This window comes from Elgaria multicarinata, chromosome 1, assembly GCF_023053635.1.
Source record: "Elgaria multicarinata webbii isolate HBS135686 ecotype San Diego chromosome 1, rElgMul1.1.pri, whole genome shotgun sequence".
NCBI classification, from domain to species: domain Eukaryota; kingdom Metazoa; phylum Chordata; class Lepidosauria; order Squamata; family Anguidae; genus Elgaria; species Elgaria multicarinata.
Window position 1 is genome coordinate 206,284,454 of NC_086171.1, and position 14,562 is coordinate 206,299,015.

Consider the following 14,562-nt stretch of genomic DNA (forward strand, 5'->3'; position numbering starts at 1 on the left):
TCTCTGGGAGAATCAGAAATCACTGAGAGCCAGTGTGATGTAGTGTTTAGAGTGCTGGACTGGGACTTGGGTGATCTGAATTTGAGTCCCCAGTTAGCTATGAAGCTCCCTGGGTGACTTTGGGCCAGACACGGACTCTCAGCTTAACTTATCTCTCACAGTTGTTAGGATAAAATGGAGAGGAGGACAATGTAAGCCACCTTGAGTTCATTGTAAAAGGGGAAAAAATGGGATATAAATAGAATAATAAAAATGAAATAATAAACAAAATATGGTCAGTGCAACCTTGTGCATTTCTAGGATTGCAGCAATCTATATACATTTACTTGGGAGTAAGTGCCATTGAACTCCATGGGACTTATGGGAGTAGATACGTATATGATAGCAATTGAGCTGGCAGTGCAGGGCCAGATTTGTCTCTCTGCCCCCATCCAAGAGGTCAGGGCCACAGAATATCTGGGATGGAAGGCAGGATTTGCCCAAAAGCCACAACAGCATTCCCAAACATAGGACTTTACAGTTCTCCATGGGAGTGAATGGCAGCCATGGACTTACGTGAGCTAAATTAAATTAAATCCATTGGGAAAGGAACCCTTGTGCTCTCTGACCTGATGATATCACTGTGTGGTGCAATGGAAACCTTTAATCCTCTCTCAGTTTTGCCCTAGACGGCTAGCTGTTTTCTTTCTCCCATGGAATTTTATGGAAATGATTGACAATCAAGTTTGATTGTCCCTCCCACTACATACCCCCATGTTGAATTCCATTCCTTGGACTGGAATACAAAATGAGGTTATGCACGCCCTGAACCATTCCTAAACGTTGTTTTAAAATCAGCAAGAACATTGTTTCAGGACTTCTGCAGTCTTTCACATCAATTAATTTTTTAAAAAAAACCCTGCTCCATTTTCTTTGGTTTCCCTTGCATTCCTTCCCCCCCCCCCCCCCCGGTCTCCCTGCCCCAGCAGTGCTCCCTGGAAACAGAACGCTTCATTTTAGAATTTGGCCTAAGGCATAGATCAGTCAATCCTTGCTTTTGATTTGCTCTTCAACACCATTTCGCTGGTGCATGGCTACACAAAATCTCTCATGCCTCTCTAAAGGGAAACATCTCACAGGAAGAAGAATGCATTTTGGATGTAATTCTCCTTTTGGCTATTGCTTTAGCCTAAGTGATGTAGATCTCAACCTGCCTTTTGTATTCCTGCTTCTAGGACTATCATCCCTGGATTGCTTACTGTGGAGCAGCCTCGATAAAACACATGCAGTTCCCTTTCCAGAGTAAGAGGGTTTATCAGTGTGGAGCACAAATATCCGTGCTGGCTCTCTGATTAATTTTAGGGATATGCACACATCTGCATTTCTGTTTATCGAAATGCTTCCTCTGCCTTAGTTCTTATTGAGGTGGTATAGCTGTATTTAGGCTTTATCACTTTGGACTGCAAGTGAACACTCACCTTCCCTCCCCCCAAATAAAAACTATCCTTTCACATAGAAAGCTAGTTGTCAGGGTGAAGGGTTCCAGGCTAGCCTTTTCCTTAACTTGCTAGTTTTCCATGTGCACGGAATATTTTTGTGTGGAGTAACATGCACATATGCATTCACACCCACCGGGACTGCTCAGACATGGGTTTACCACCTCGATGAGAACTAGCCTCCATACAAAAGTCTAAAATCCCTCAGAGGTTGTAAGAAAAGGCACAGGAAAAAGATTTAGGAAGGGAGATACCTAACGCTGTCGTCTGGGTCAAAAGCAGGGATGCAAAACTCACCAAAACTTGAGTTTGAGGTTCTCCAAATTCCACCTTGAAGCTCATTTAGCTTTGTGTCTGTATTGGTTCATAAGCATTTTTCCACATCAAGATTTGTGTGTATTTTTGTCACCATTTCCCCAAATTACTTGCATTACTTCCCCAGTTACTTGCATTTTTAAACGTACAAATTTTCTCCCATTGACTAAAACATGTGCACATTATTCATTTAATTTATTAAAGGCCTCATAAAATAAATTTCTCTATGTGTTTTACAATTTAAAACATGATAATAACAAGACAAATAAAATCCCAGCCGACAATATAAAACCAATAAACATGGCAATATGGTATATAAAATATAATATCAAGCATAAGAGGTAAAACCATATTTTTACATATTGATCTAATTGTTTTCTTGAATGGCAAGGAATGATTGCATTACATTGGAAATCTATTGAACACTGGTATCTGGGCCTTTGTATCAATGGAAAAACGTACACATTGAATTCATTTGATGAAGAAACGGGACTCTTTTTTTTTTAACTTGACGTCTTACTTTTGTGAATCACAGTACACAAGATAAGCAATTGCCTCCTCTATATCAGTCATTTCGGAGAGATCAATTTTGTTGAAATACGGATAAATGACATTCCGTACGTGTTTTCTTTAATACATACAATAGACCTTTTTCAAGTATAATTCTTGGATATTGTATCGACCACTAGGTTATAATTCGTTAGGAAGACTATTGTATGTGTTGTCTTATCTTAATCTATATTACAATGATGACTCATGGGGCAGTATCCTATACTGCTGCTACACTCCTGCTGCTGTGCTTGTGAAGCACTGTTAGTGCTGCAGGAATCTAGTGTTTAATAAAGCAATCCTGGAGACGAGCAGAAATGCTTCGCTTTTGGAATAAGAGATGTCAGTGGAGCTCCCTGCTACAAGCACCACTGATGTATCCCGTTCCGGAAATGAGCATTTAAACTCGTTTCCATTTGTTTAAACACCCGTTCCTGTTGTATTAGTGGTGGGTCCCACTAGTTTGCAGGTAGTGCTGGATATTGCTCAAGGTCTGTAAACTGGATGAAGATAACTTAATAAAGCCTAAAATTCCTTTACATTCTAGCATCATTCCAAGAAAGAGGACCTGGGGTGGGTCTTTGCAGAAGGGGGCTTGCTAAGTGCTCTAGTTTAATTCTGTTGGGCAAAATTTGCCCCTAACCCAGATTCTGGGACAGGGGCAGGTTTAGCTCCATCCCACTTTCCCTCCTACCATATAAATTAATCACTCCATTGACTGGCTGGTAGAGGTGGGAGGGCTGCTCTTAGGGACAACGTTAGAGTGGACCAATTTGCCTTCTAACTATGACCTTGGATGCTCTGGCTTCCATTGACTAGAGCCGTTCAAAAAGTTGGGAGAGCGGACAGATATGCTTTGTACTTTCCCTTAGGAGCTCTGCAACATATGCACGTCCTCCCATCACGCACTTCCCACGTGACTGTAGAGAGCTGGTTCTAGTCAGAGCCGGCAATATTGGCCAGTGGTCTGACTCCGCGCAAGAGAGCTTTAAATGAGACTCGATCCAGACAAAATGGAGGTACTGTTAGTGGGTGGTTCGCCTGTCCAGCTAGGTGATGTTCACCCTGTTCTGGATGGGGTTGCACTCACACTAAAGGATTGGGTTTGTAGTTGGGGGTGCTCTTGGATCCAGAACTGCCACTTGCGGCATGGGTGAACTCAGTGGCAAAGAACACCTTTTATCAGCTTAGGCTGATATATCGACTGCGCCCTTATCTGGACAGAGATGGCCTAGCTGCAGTTGTCCATGCTCTCATAACCTCTCATTTGGATTACTGCAATGTGTTATACGTGGGGCTGTCTTTGAAAACAGTCCGGAAACTTGAACTGGTACAAAACAGGGCAGCACGTTTACTAACAGACTGGCCAACACGATCACATCACATCAGTCCTCTTCCAGCTTCACTGGCTGCCAGTCCAGGTCTGGGCCTGATTCAAAAAGCTGATATTATTTAAAGCCCTAAACAGCTTGGGGGCCAGGCTATCTGAAGGAACGCCTCCTCCCATATGTACCTACCTGGACCCTAAGGTCATCCTCAGGGGTCCTTTTCCTTGAGCCCCTGCCAAAGGAAGTGAGGCAGGTGGCTACTAGGAGGAGGGCCTTCTCTGCTGTGGCACCCCAGCTGTGGAATGAGCTCCTAAGGAGGTTCGCCTGGCACCTTCACTATATTCTTTCAGACGCCAGGTGAAGACCTTTTTATTCTCTCAGTATTTTAACAGTCTATAAATTAATTTTAACTTTGCTGTTTTAAATTTGTATTTTAAATGTGTATTTCTGCGCTGTTGCTGTTCTTTATCCTGGTTGTGTGTTTTTTTTTATTGTATTTTGTATCATGCTTTTATACTGTTTGTTTTATACGTTGAATGGTTTTAACTTTTGTGAACCGCCCAGAGAGCTTTGGCTATATTGGGCGGCATAGAAATGCAATAAATAAATAATAAATGCTCTTTTGCACAATGGTGAAGCATTTTGCTAGTCTTCACATCTGCATACTCCAGTTTGCTTGTTTACATTTAACAGGGATTCATGGGTCTGCATAAAGATCATGAAAGAACCAAGGATTGCAAAAAGTTTAGCATGAACAAAGGAGGAGATATACTGTGTCCTTGGCTATGTTTTAGTCAGTAATATCTTGATCTGTTTTCCCCTTTAATCCAGATGTTGGATGAAAACCACCATCTAATACAGTGTATTATGGACTATCAAAGCAAGGGCAAAACGGCGGAATGTACTCAGTGAGTATGATCTTTTTGTGTGTTGCAATACATTGGGTCTGTTATTCCTTTGCTGATTGTCAACAGAAGAATGAGATCTTCATTATAGTTATGCTGAAAATACCTATAGGGCTTGAAATCTTCTTAAGTCAGGGTCCTCAAGCTGCTGGTTTTTAGGGTAGCCCTCTGGGAGTTGATGGATTTAACTCCAGGGTCATTATCCTGAGGAGTGTAGCTGTAACCTTGTATTCCTAGATGGCAAGTCGGCCATCTGAAGTGTTGTGGCTTAGTACAAGACTTCAGAAGCAACAGGAGACATGCCATGGCGCTGCCGGGTGAATACAGTGGTGGATGGCGTGGGATTGAGTATGCCCAGTTTGGATGCTCTCTGGCCCTTTTCACATTTTGGAGGGCAAGCGTTTTAGCTTTTGCATTAGGAAACATCAAAGCAGATGTTGTTGGGCTACAAGAATACACAGTAGTTGTAGTCACTGTAACTCCCATCCTGCTGACTATTGGCCAAGCTGCTGGCGGCTGATGGAAATTGGAGTCCAACATCTGGAGGACTATAGTTCCTCACCATTTCTATAATATGTGGAGTGAATATTTGTGTTGTAATAAGCAGTAGACGTGCTTATATTACAACACAATGTCTTCATGTGCAACATCTTCTCATTTCCAGTATGTTATGAATTACCTGCTTGAGAGGTTAGAAGTCCAGAGGGAGTGCTGCTACAGGGCTTAGTTTCCTTTGCGTGAGAAAGAGAGAAAGTGAAAGTGCACACAAGGTATTTTCGTGACATCTGTTTATTTAAAAATAGTCAAGTACAGCACTTGGAAGAGCAAGCAAACTCCTGGAAGACAGCACAACCTCTAATCCTATATCTGGTTCCCAAGGAGAGAAACCTCACCACAAGTATTCAGCCATTTCATCTTTATGCAACTCACAGCCTTTTCCCAGTCTCTTTGGCCTGGTTCTCATTGAGGTGATAAACCCACGTCTGGGCTGGGCTGCTTCAGACTGCAGGGGGGGACATTCGTGCTTGAATGCCGTCATGTCAAGGACAATCTGAGGCCAGAACCTTATTCCCTGACTTCTGGTTTTCTCTCTAGTCTAGAGGGACCTTTTGTATGAAGGAAAGTATTCAGTCACGTGCAGTCTGAAGAGATATATTCTAATCTAGAGGAAGGTTTATCACCACAGTGGGGCCTAGGCCTCAGTCTCTGCCAGTGAAGGCTGGTGGCTCTGATGTAAGTGGGGTGGTGAATCCACTCCGGTTTTTACTCAGAATTCTAAAGGAGCCCATCACCGCACCTTGGATAGCTCCTTTAGAGTTCTGACTGAAACTCAGAGTGGATTCGCTGCTCCACTGACATCAGTGCCACCAGCCACCACTAGTTTCTGCCCATTTTCAAAGCTGCAAATATATCTTCTAGTGGAGACATCCATGAACATTCAGCCTTCTTGTTAAGTCCCTGATCACCTATGAGGCTTGCCTAGGCAAAACCATAGCAACAGTTCCTTCATGCTCCTTCAAGAAAATCACACTCATAACAAGCAGGAACTAGGCCTAGTTGTCACTGAAGTGGTAAGCCTGACTCTGGGCTGTACCGTTTCTAATACTACTGTGCCTGTGGCAAATGTTTGCCTGTGAGGGGATGGACTTCCACCTCAGACCAGAATCTGGTCTGTGAAGCTTTGGTGGAAGCATATTTACAGCCACTAAAATATAAAAATGTCCACTATTCAGGTCCATGTGTAATTTCCACACTTATTCCTAAACTGAGGAGCTTTTCATACAAAAGCGGAGGGGTGTGTGTGTGTGTGTATAAAAACCCTTTCTCAGGCTTTGAAATACACTACAGTGCAGGGCCCCCCACAACCTTTTTGGGTCAATGGGTACATCTGGAACATTGTAAGTGTGTTGTGGGTGCTCTCACATAATAATTGCCATGGCGGGCTTACTCATTCATTAAATGACTACCATGATAGACATAGTTGGTCACAAAGCATTAATTTCCCATTAGCCAAAGTGATGAGGCTCAGGGAAAAGTAACTTGCCCAAGAACAAGTGGAAGGCAGACGTGAGGTCTGAGCTCCAAAATATAAAATTTTAAAATATTTAAAACTCAGGAGGGGCAGGGAGGTTAGTGGGCCCCAAGAGAGTTGCTCGTGGGTGTATTGATGGCCATGGGTGACATGTTGGAGTTCCCAACTATGGTGGCTTCAACTTAGCTCTATTAGAGCGTTCAAATCCTCCCCTTATTGGAGTGTGAGTGTCTTCCATGGGAAGCTTGTCTTACTCATGTCCTACTGCCTGTACAATTTAGATCGTCCAGGGTTCTAAGTAACTCAAGAAGTTCACACAAGTAGACCAGGTTTCCCTGTGCAAAGTTTCATCCTCAAATACTTGGTGAACAACAAGGATATGATGGAAGTGGTGGAGGTAGTACACTTAGCTCCGTTCTGCCTTCTGCGATTCTAATCATGTGGCAGATTTGAACACCCAAACATGCTTTATGATGATGAACCCTTGTCCTACACAAAATAACCATACCTTGTCAAGGTTCCAAATTATTATTATTATTATTTAGATCAAATGCACATAGCCCTTCCAAAGGATAAAAGGTGAAGTTGCATTTTTAGATGCCAGGTGAAGAACTTTTTATTTTCTCAGCATTTTAACAGTTTGTTAACTTAATTTTAACTTTGCTGTTTTAAATTTGTATTTTAAATCTGTATTAAATTCTGCATTGTTGCTCGATTTTATCCTGTTTGTGTTTTTATACTGTATTTTATATTATGCTTTTATACTGTTTGTTTTATATTTTAAATGGTTCCCATGGTTTTAATTTTTGTAAACCGCTATTGGGCGGTATAAAAATGCAATAAACAAATAAATAGAAAACTGTTCAACCTGGTTTATTTTCATTGTGTGTAAGTTGTGTGTTTTTTCCCCCTTTTGCCTATAGGTATCAACAAATCTTGCACAGAAATCTGGTTTACTTGGCGACAATAGCAGACTCAAACCAGAATATGCAGTCCCTGCTTCCTGCTGTAAGTATCTGCAGGAACTCCAGATCTAGCTTGTGGAGTGCTGATTGACGAGATTGATTTATTACATTTCTGTACTGCCCAATAGCCAAGATTTAAAGAAGTCCATTACTTTGAGCAAAACCATATGATGATTTTAGAGCCAGTGTGGTGTAGCGGTTAGGGTGTTGGACTAGTACTGGGGAGACCCAGGTTCAAATCCCCATTTGGGTGATCTTGGGCCAGTCACGATCTCTCAGCCTAACCTAACACACAGGGTTGTTTTGAGGGCAAAATTAGGAGGGAGAAATTTTGTAGGCTACCTTGAACAAATGGTGGGATGTTAAATAAATAAATGATGGATAATTTATACAGGAAAGTAAATAATGCTGAGAATAAAAAAAAATTAACACCACTCAGTAAGGGTTATCCTGGAGCTGAATTTTTTTTTTTTTTTTGCTGCATGTATATTACAGACAAAAGTAGGGGCATACAAAATCCTCTTTCTTACTTGGGACTTGGCCTGCATATGCAGCAGGATGAAGTGGGAATGAGCTGCTGGAATTTTGAAGCAGTAGAGCAGACTGTGCCATTTTGGATGGTGAGCATTTTTTAATGTTCCCTGCACTGTAAAATAATAAAAAGAATAGCTCCTCATCATTCCCTACTCACAGTTCTTTACAGGTTCTTTAGATAGTTCTTTAGAAAGTGTCTAACCAGCACTTTCGGGTAGTTTTTAGAACATGGAAATTGTGTAAGCGGTAGGAAGCACGATTTCCTCTTGCGTATTTGTGCTATTCCGTTATGCCACAGTGCCACCTAGAGGTTATGTAGCAGAAAAGTAAGGAAGGAAACATTCCTTGTGTAGTGCTTTGATCTCAATTCTGCAACAAACCAAAAATAGGTACGGTGGATTAACAGCCAATTAATACTGTCATATATCCCTGCCCTGAGGATGGGAAGTCTTAAGAATGACTCCCATCTCCCAGTTTGAGGTTGGCAACCCTAGGCTAGCTAGTGAATGGATGGTAAGACCCATCCCTACTTGAAAAGAAAAAAAATCTTGCTAATATGTACATGTGTCACTTAACTAAGGATGCAGATGTGTAGTTGAAAGACTTACGTTTTTCCTATATATCTAGTGAAGTTGGAGAGGTAAATTGTTTTATAGTGCCACTGTCCAAAGGCTTGCAGTGAAGAAAGGACTAACTATTTGATGTGAAACTGTTGAGCGTTAACCTTCCTTTTCTTTCCTTAGTGGCCCAGTTTGCTATCACAATGCAAAGTTGTGCACAAGGTAGCATCCTGGTGCATGCTGACCGATTACTCCCACTGCAGACAGAAGCAGCTGAACAACCTAGGGATGCGCCATCCCTGGGTTGTTAAGCGCTGTGTCCAAACACAGATCTATGGCTTGCCTGTTCTCTGACCAGCCAGAGAATCAACCCAAGAATAAACCATGGGTTCTTTCTCTGTTTTGTTGGAGAGAAAAGTCAGAGGTCTGGATTTTATTTATTTTTGTTACATTTATATCCTGCCTTCTTCCCTTTTGCATGCTCCCCATCCTCTCCTCTAACAATCCTGTCAGGTTGATTAGACTGAGAGTCAATGACTGGCCCAAAGTCACCCAATGATCTTCACGCCCAAGTAGCGACTAGAACCTGGAATACCTGAGTCCCAGTCCAACACTCTAATTGCTACACCACATTGGCTCACAGAAGTAACCCTAAACGTGGGATGGAGTTTTGTTGGGTTGTTTAGCCATTCCCACATGCAGTGGGAGTGATTGGGACCCTTCATCATTCACAACCCACAATTTTTTTAAAAAATATGTGGATGGTTGTGGTGTGCAAAGATTTGGTGAGCTACGTGGTTTTCCTAGTATTTGGTGAGCTTCCTCATAAAATGATATGCCAGCAATATATTCTCTTCAGGTGATTGAAGAATACTAATAATTTTCTGTCTGAGCCTTGGCAGAGCGAATTTTACTGCCCACCTGCCATTTTGCCATGTGCTTGTGGGGCAATGGGGCATGCACATACATGTATTATAGCTTGATTTACTGTTCTTATTACTATGATTGTTCTCTTATTTCTGTTTTGTGAACCCCTTTCCCCCTTCATATGTTTTAATGTGATTTTAGACTGTAAGCCTTTAGGCAGGGTATCACTGTTTTATTTGTGTTTTTTGTACAGCACCAAGTACATTGTTGGTGCTATATAAATAAATAAATAAATAATGTTTTGAAACAGGGCCTGGCCAAGGTTGAATTTGACCATGTGGAAATGTTGGCTCTGCTCTTCTGGCATCACAAGGCAAATTCCCTTTAGAATTTGAAGGAAGCTTTCCCTGCAACGGCAAACCAAATTCAGACCTTTATTTATCAAATGTATCCGTTGCTTTTTGTGTGGTTAAAACTGGAATATTTCTAGGTGGTCAAGCGGCATGGCTAAGTTTTGTGGTGTACTGGCAGTGCTCCCATCTCTCAGCAAAAAAAATATAACAGGCCCAGGCCAAGTGTGTGTGTTGTAGTGTTCTCTCATTAACTGCTAATTAAAATAGATTACAAAGTACCAGAGCTGCTTTGGTGTTTATCCCTACCCCATCAGTTAATCTCCCAATATGATGTCAATCAATAATAATGTAAATATGTGGGGGAGTAATTGTCCCCCAAATCTGACTATTCCCCCTACACATGCACACACCTGAAAAGAGTTTGTTTCTTTTGGGCTACTTAAATGAAAGGGGTGATCATATATGGCATTATCATATCTGTTGGCTGGTTCATGATTGAAACTCCTTATTCATGAGGTGATTTATTATTAATCATGCATAATGCTAAATAATAATTAATGGCAGGAATTCTGGTAGATGATTTTTATTTATCTTTTAAAGGAAGGCCTGCCCCCAAACGAGCGCCTCTGACTGATTTTTTTCTTCTTCCGCTTCTTGCCATCTGCAGCCACCGACGCAAAACATGACCCTGGGCCCGGGAGGAATGAATCAGAGCGCATCCAACCCGTCCCTTCATTCACAGAGCAACCTCAGCGATGCAATCGGGACAGGCCTTCCTCCTTCCTCCCTCATGCAGAGTCAGATTAGCAATGGTGAGCTTTCCACGGTTGCCTGGCAACCGCATCCACGGATGCAGAACGTGCTACAGAAGTGGTCTTTTATGGCTGTTTAACTAGCCTCTCGGGCATGTGGGGGAACCTGAGCGCAGCCTTTAAATATGCACAAATTTGTTGCCCTTCGTGCCGTCGCGGCTAGTATATTGCAGCAATGGGTTTCCGGCAGGAGGAATCGATATTTGAAAACTGAGGCTGGCGCTGTTTAAATTGTTGAGCGTATGGACGTTAGTTTCGCTGGCTGGTGGGATGCTTGAAATCTCTGGAGGCCGACATCACATCTTCAGTCTGATTTAATTTCAAGCATTTTGAAGACCAGAGAGAGTTCATGAGAGCATGTATATGGTGCAGAGGAAGAAGATCGAGGAAAGGGTGAAAGACCAACTGATTTAACAGTCTCATGCAGCACCCCCCTGTGCATTTTTACTTGGAAGTAACTCCAACTGTACTGATTGGGTCTTATTCCCAAGTAAGAAGTCTAAAGCTCTTCCCGCCCGTGTGTTTACTCAGAAGTAAGCTCTGCTATGCTCACAAAGGACTTACTTCTAGGTAAGTACATAGGATTGCAGTGCTAGAAGAATAAGATTCCTGCAATGAGTGGGGGGTTGGACTTGATGGCCTTATAGGCCCCTTCCAACTCTACTATTCTAGGATTATTTCGGGACACAATCCTATGCATGTTTAGGCAGAAAAAAGTCCTACAACTCCCAGCATCTAGTCAGCCATTACTGGCTGGAGAATGCTGGGAGTGATAGGACTTTTCCCCATCTAAATATGCATGGGATTATACTCTTAATCTATTTAAACTGCTATTTGTATCCTAAAGTCCACAAAAGCTTATGCTACAACAAATGTTCATCTTTAATGTGCCGCATTCTTTTTTACTGTAACAGACTAAGATTGCAATCCTACGCACACTTTCCTGGGAGTAAGCCCCATTGAACAGAGTGGGGCGTTTTAGTAAACATGCATAGGATTGTGCCTAACACAGATAACATCTGTTATTTGCTTTGCAATGGTTCTTCCAGTAGGTTTATGCTTATTATCTTTGAGCACAATGCACCCAAAGTGCCTACAGAACCCAGTGAAACTTACTTCAAAGTAAGCATGCACAAGATCAAACTGCAAGCCTTATTGATCTCAGAGAGCGCTAAGCACATATTTACCTTTGACACTGAAATCAGTGCTCAGGACTTAACTTGGCTTTATTGTGACCTTTGCTTTACTATCAAAATGTAGTAAAATGATTAGCCAAAACACTCAAAGCTTCCAGTATAGGGTGGGCGTTAGTCCTATCTTAAAGCATACCTGACAGATGGCTGTCCAGCTGCCTCTTGAATGGTATGGGCTACCCCGTAATTGGTATGCCGTGCCTCTGCTCACCAAATAACATCCATGATTCATCTAACCCAGTTTTAAAAAGTAGCTATGATGAGATGTTTTCTCCCTTGATGCCCTACAACTATGTTCTCCCCCCCCCCCAAAAAAAAGTTTTCTTTCATTATACCTAGGACTCTGAGCACAAAATGTGACATCATGTCAAAACAGAATCCTTTTTTTAGCTATGTTGGTTTGATGATACATGAATACAAATGTATGAGGACCCTTATGAAGATTGGCAGATGTTTTCTGAGGGCTTGAAGCTAAAGAAGCAGAGCGACAATTGGATTTGTGTTGTAATTTGCACTGGCTTCCATCCCGTTTCTGGGCCCAATTCAAAGTGCTGGTGTTACCTTCAAAGCCCTAAACAATCTAGATCGACACTTCTCATACGTATTTGCCCACACCCCAAGATCACCTTGAGAGGTCCTTCTCAATGTGCCCCTGCCAGGTGAGATGAGGCAAGCTACTAAAAAGAGGGCCTCTTCAGTGGTGGCACCCTGGTTATGGAATGCGCTTCCCAGACAGGCTCTCCTGGTGCCTATATTGTGTGTGTTTTTCAATGCCAGGTGAAGCACTTTTTGTTCTCCCAGGCTTTTAGTCCTTCAGCATAAGGATGCGGGATGGCTCTTAGTGTTACTAATGACAAGGTATTAAGAACATAAGAAGAGCCCTGCTGGATCAGACCAAGGATCCATCTAGTCCAGCACTCTGTTCACACAGTGGCCAACCAGCCATCGGCCATGGATGAACAAGCAGGACATGGTGCAACAGCACCCTCCTACCCATGTTCCCCAGCAACTGGTGTACACAGGTTTATTGCTTCGAATGCTGGAGACAGCACACAACCATCAGGGCTAGTAGCCATTGATAGCCTTTGCCTCCAGGAATTTATCCAACCTCCCTATTGTGCAACTGTTCTGTCTTTCCTTTCTTAATGGATTTTCTGCAGTAAGAAGAAAGATGGAGGAAACTGGGAAAACACAGGAGGGCTACAATTCTAAGTCAACTTTGTCTGGAGCCCCTGTAAATTTCCATGAATGATGGGTCCATTAGAGCATAACCTGGAAGCACCCTTTAAAACTGTTTTACACTGCTATTGTTTTACTCTTGATTTTTAACTTTGATTTTATTCTGTTTTAAACTTTAAAAAATGGCATTACTTTTTGTATGTGTTTTATCTGATGGGTTTAAGCTTCATTTTGTGAACCACCCAGAGAACTCAGCTATTGGGCAGTATAGAGGTGTAATAAATAAATAAAAATTAGCAATCAGCTGTTTTACAAACACTTCGTTTCGGCCTTTTCCAACCAGTTGTCCTCCAGTTGTGTTGGACTGCAACTCCCATCATTCCCAGTCCAACACATCTGAAGGGCACTGTGTTGGAAGGGCTGCTTGGTTTTGTAGTAGGGGGAAAAGGCCAAAGGCAAGGGGTGGAACTAAAGATATATCTTAGAAAATACTTATTGTTTTTGCCAACGCGTTTCAGACTTTTTGAAGTCCTTCTTCAGGGCAATCTAAAAGAAATAATATAGTTAATATAATATTTACAGGAGCAAGGAATTGTGAAATCATATATGCTCATACAATATACTTCAGAAACTTTAGAACACATTGCAACAAGGCATCAAGATATGAAACAATTCATTTAAAAATAGTTAAAACATATTAATAAAATTACAAAACTAAAAAGATGTGTTTATATTACAATAGTAAACATACTTAAGAGTATAATTTCAATTTTCTCTAGAACAAAATGATCTCTGTTGTGTGGTGGGTTTCAGAAGAATGTCAGGTATATAAACTCTCAATGAGTAATTAGGAACAGCTGTTCTTCAAAGCAATGCCTCCGAATCAAAATATCGTTAAGGCCATAGGGAGTGACTGTGTTTAGCCCGATTATCCACCTTGCCTCCCTTTCTGAAAGCACAGCTGTAGATTCTTTTCATTTGTTTCAGACATTGCTATCCCATCCTTCTACATCACTTTTCAAGATGGTTTCCCCTACCATCATCCCCAGCCATTGGCCATGGTGCCTGGGAATGATGGGCATTGCAGTCCAACAGATCTGGAGGGCACCCGGTCTGGGAAGGTTGGTTTAAAAATACAACAGTAAAGAGAGACCACTTCATGAAGACAACAAAAAACAGCAATTAGGAGCTGCTTAAAAACCAGCTCAACCTATTTAAGAAGCCTGGGAGAGTGAAAAAGACTTTGCCTGGCACTGGAAAGATAACAACATGAGCCCCAGAGGCAAGCCTCTCTGGAGAAAGAGTTCCAAAGACAGCGGCAGCCAAAAAAAATGCCCTCTTCCTAATTGCCTTCCACCTCATCTCAGATGACAGGCACCCAGAGGAGAGCAGCTTCGGATAACCTCAGCACACAGAGAAGCTGATGTGGGAGCAGGCACTCCTTTGGGTAGATTGTGCTGCACAGCAAGGAACCCACCAGAATTGCCTTTGGTGG

At 42.1% G+C, this 14,562-nt stretch overlaps 1 protein-coding gene across 1 annotated transcript in view; it reads left to right on the plus strand.

Annotated features, from left to right (window-relative positions):
• Positions 1-14,562, plus strand: part of SS18L1 (SS18L1 subunit of BAF chromatin remodeling complex) — a 33,362-nt gene that overhangs the window by 4,580 nt on the left and 14,220 nt on the right. Inside the window, exons 2-4 of the mRNA XM_063146850.1 lie at positions 4,499-4,575; positions 7,528-7,612; positions 10,551-10,695. Of these exons, the coding sequence (XP_063002920.1) occupies positions 4,499-4,575; positions 7,528-7,612; positions 10,551-10,695 (307 nt within the window). The remainder of the gene's footprint in view (positions 1-4,498; positions 4,576-7,527; positions 7,613-10,550; positions 10,696-14,562) is intronic.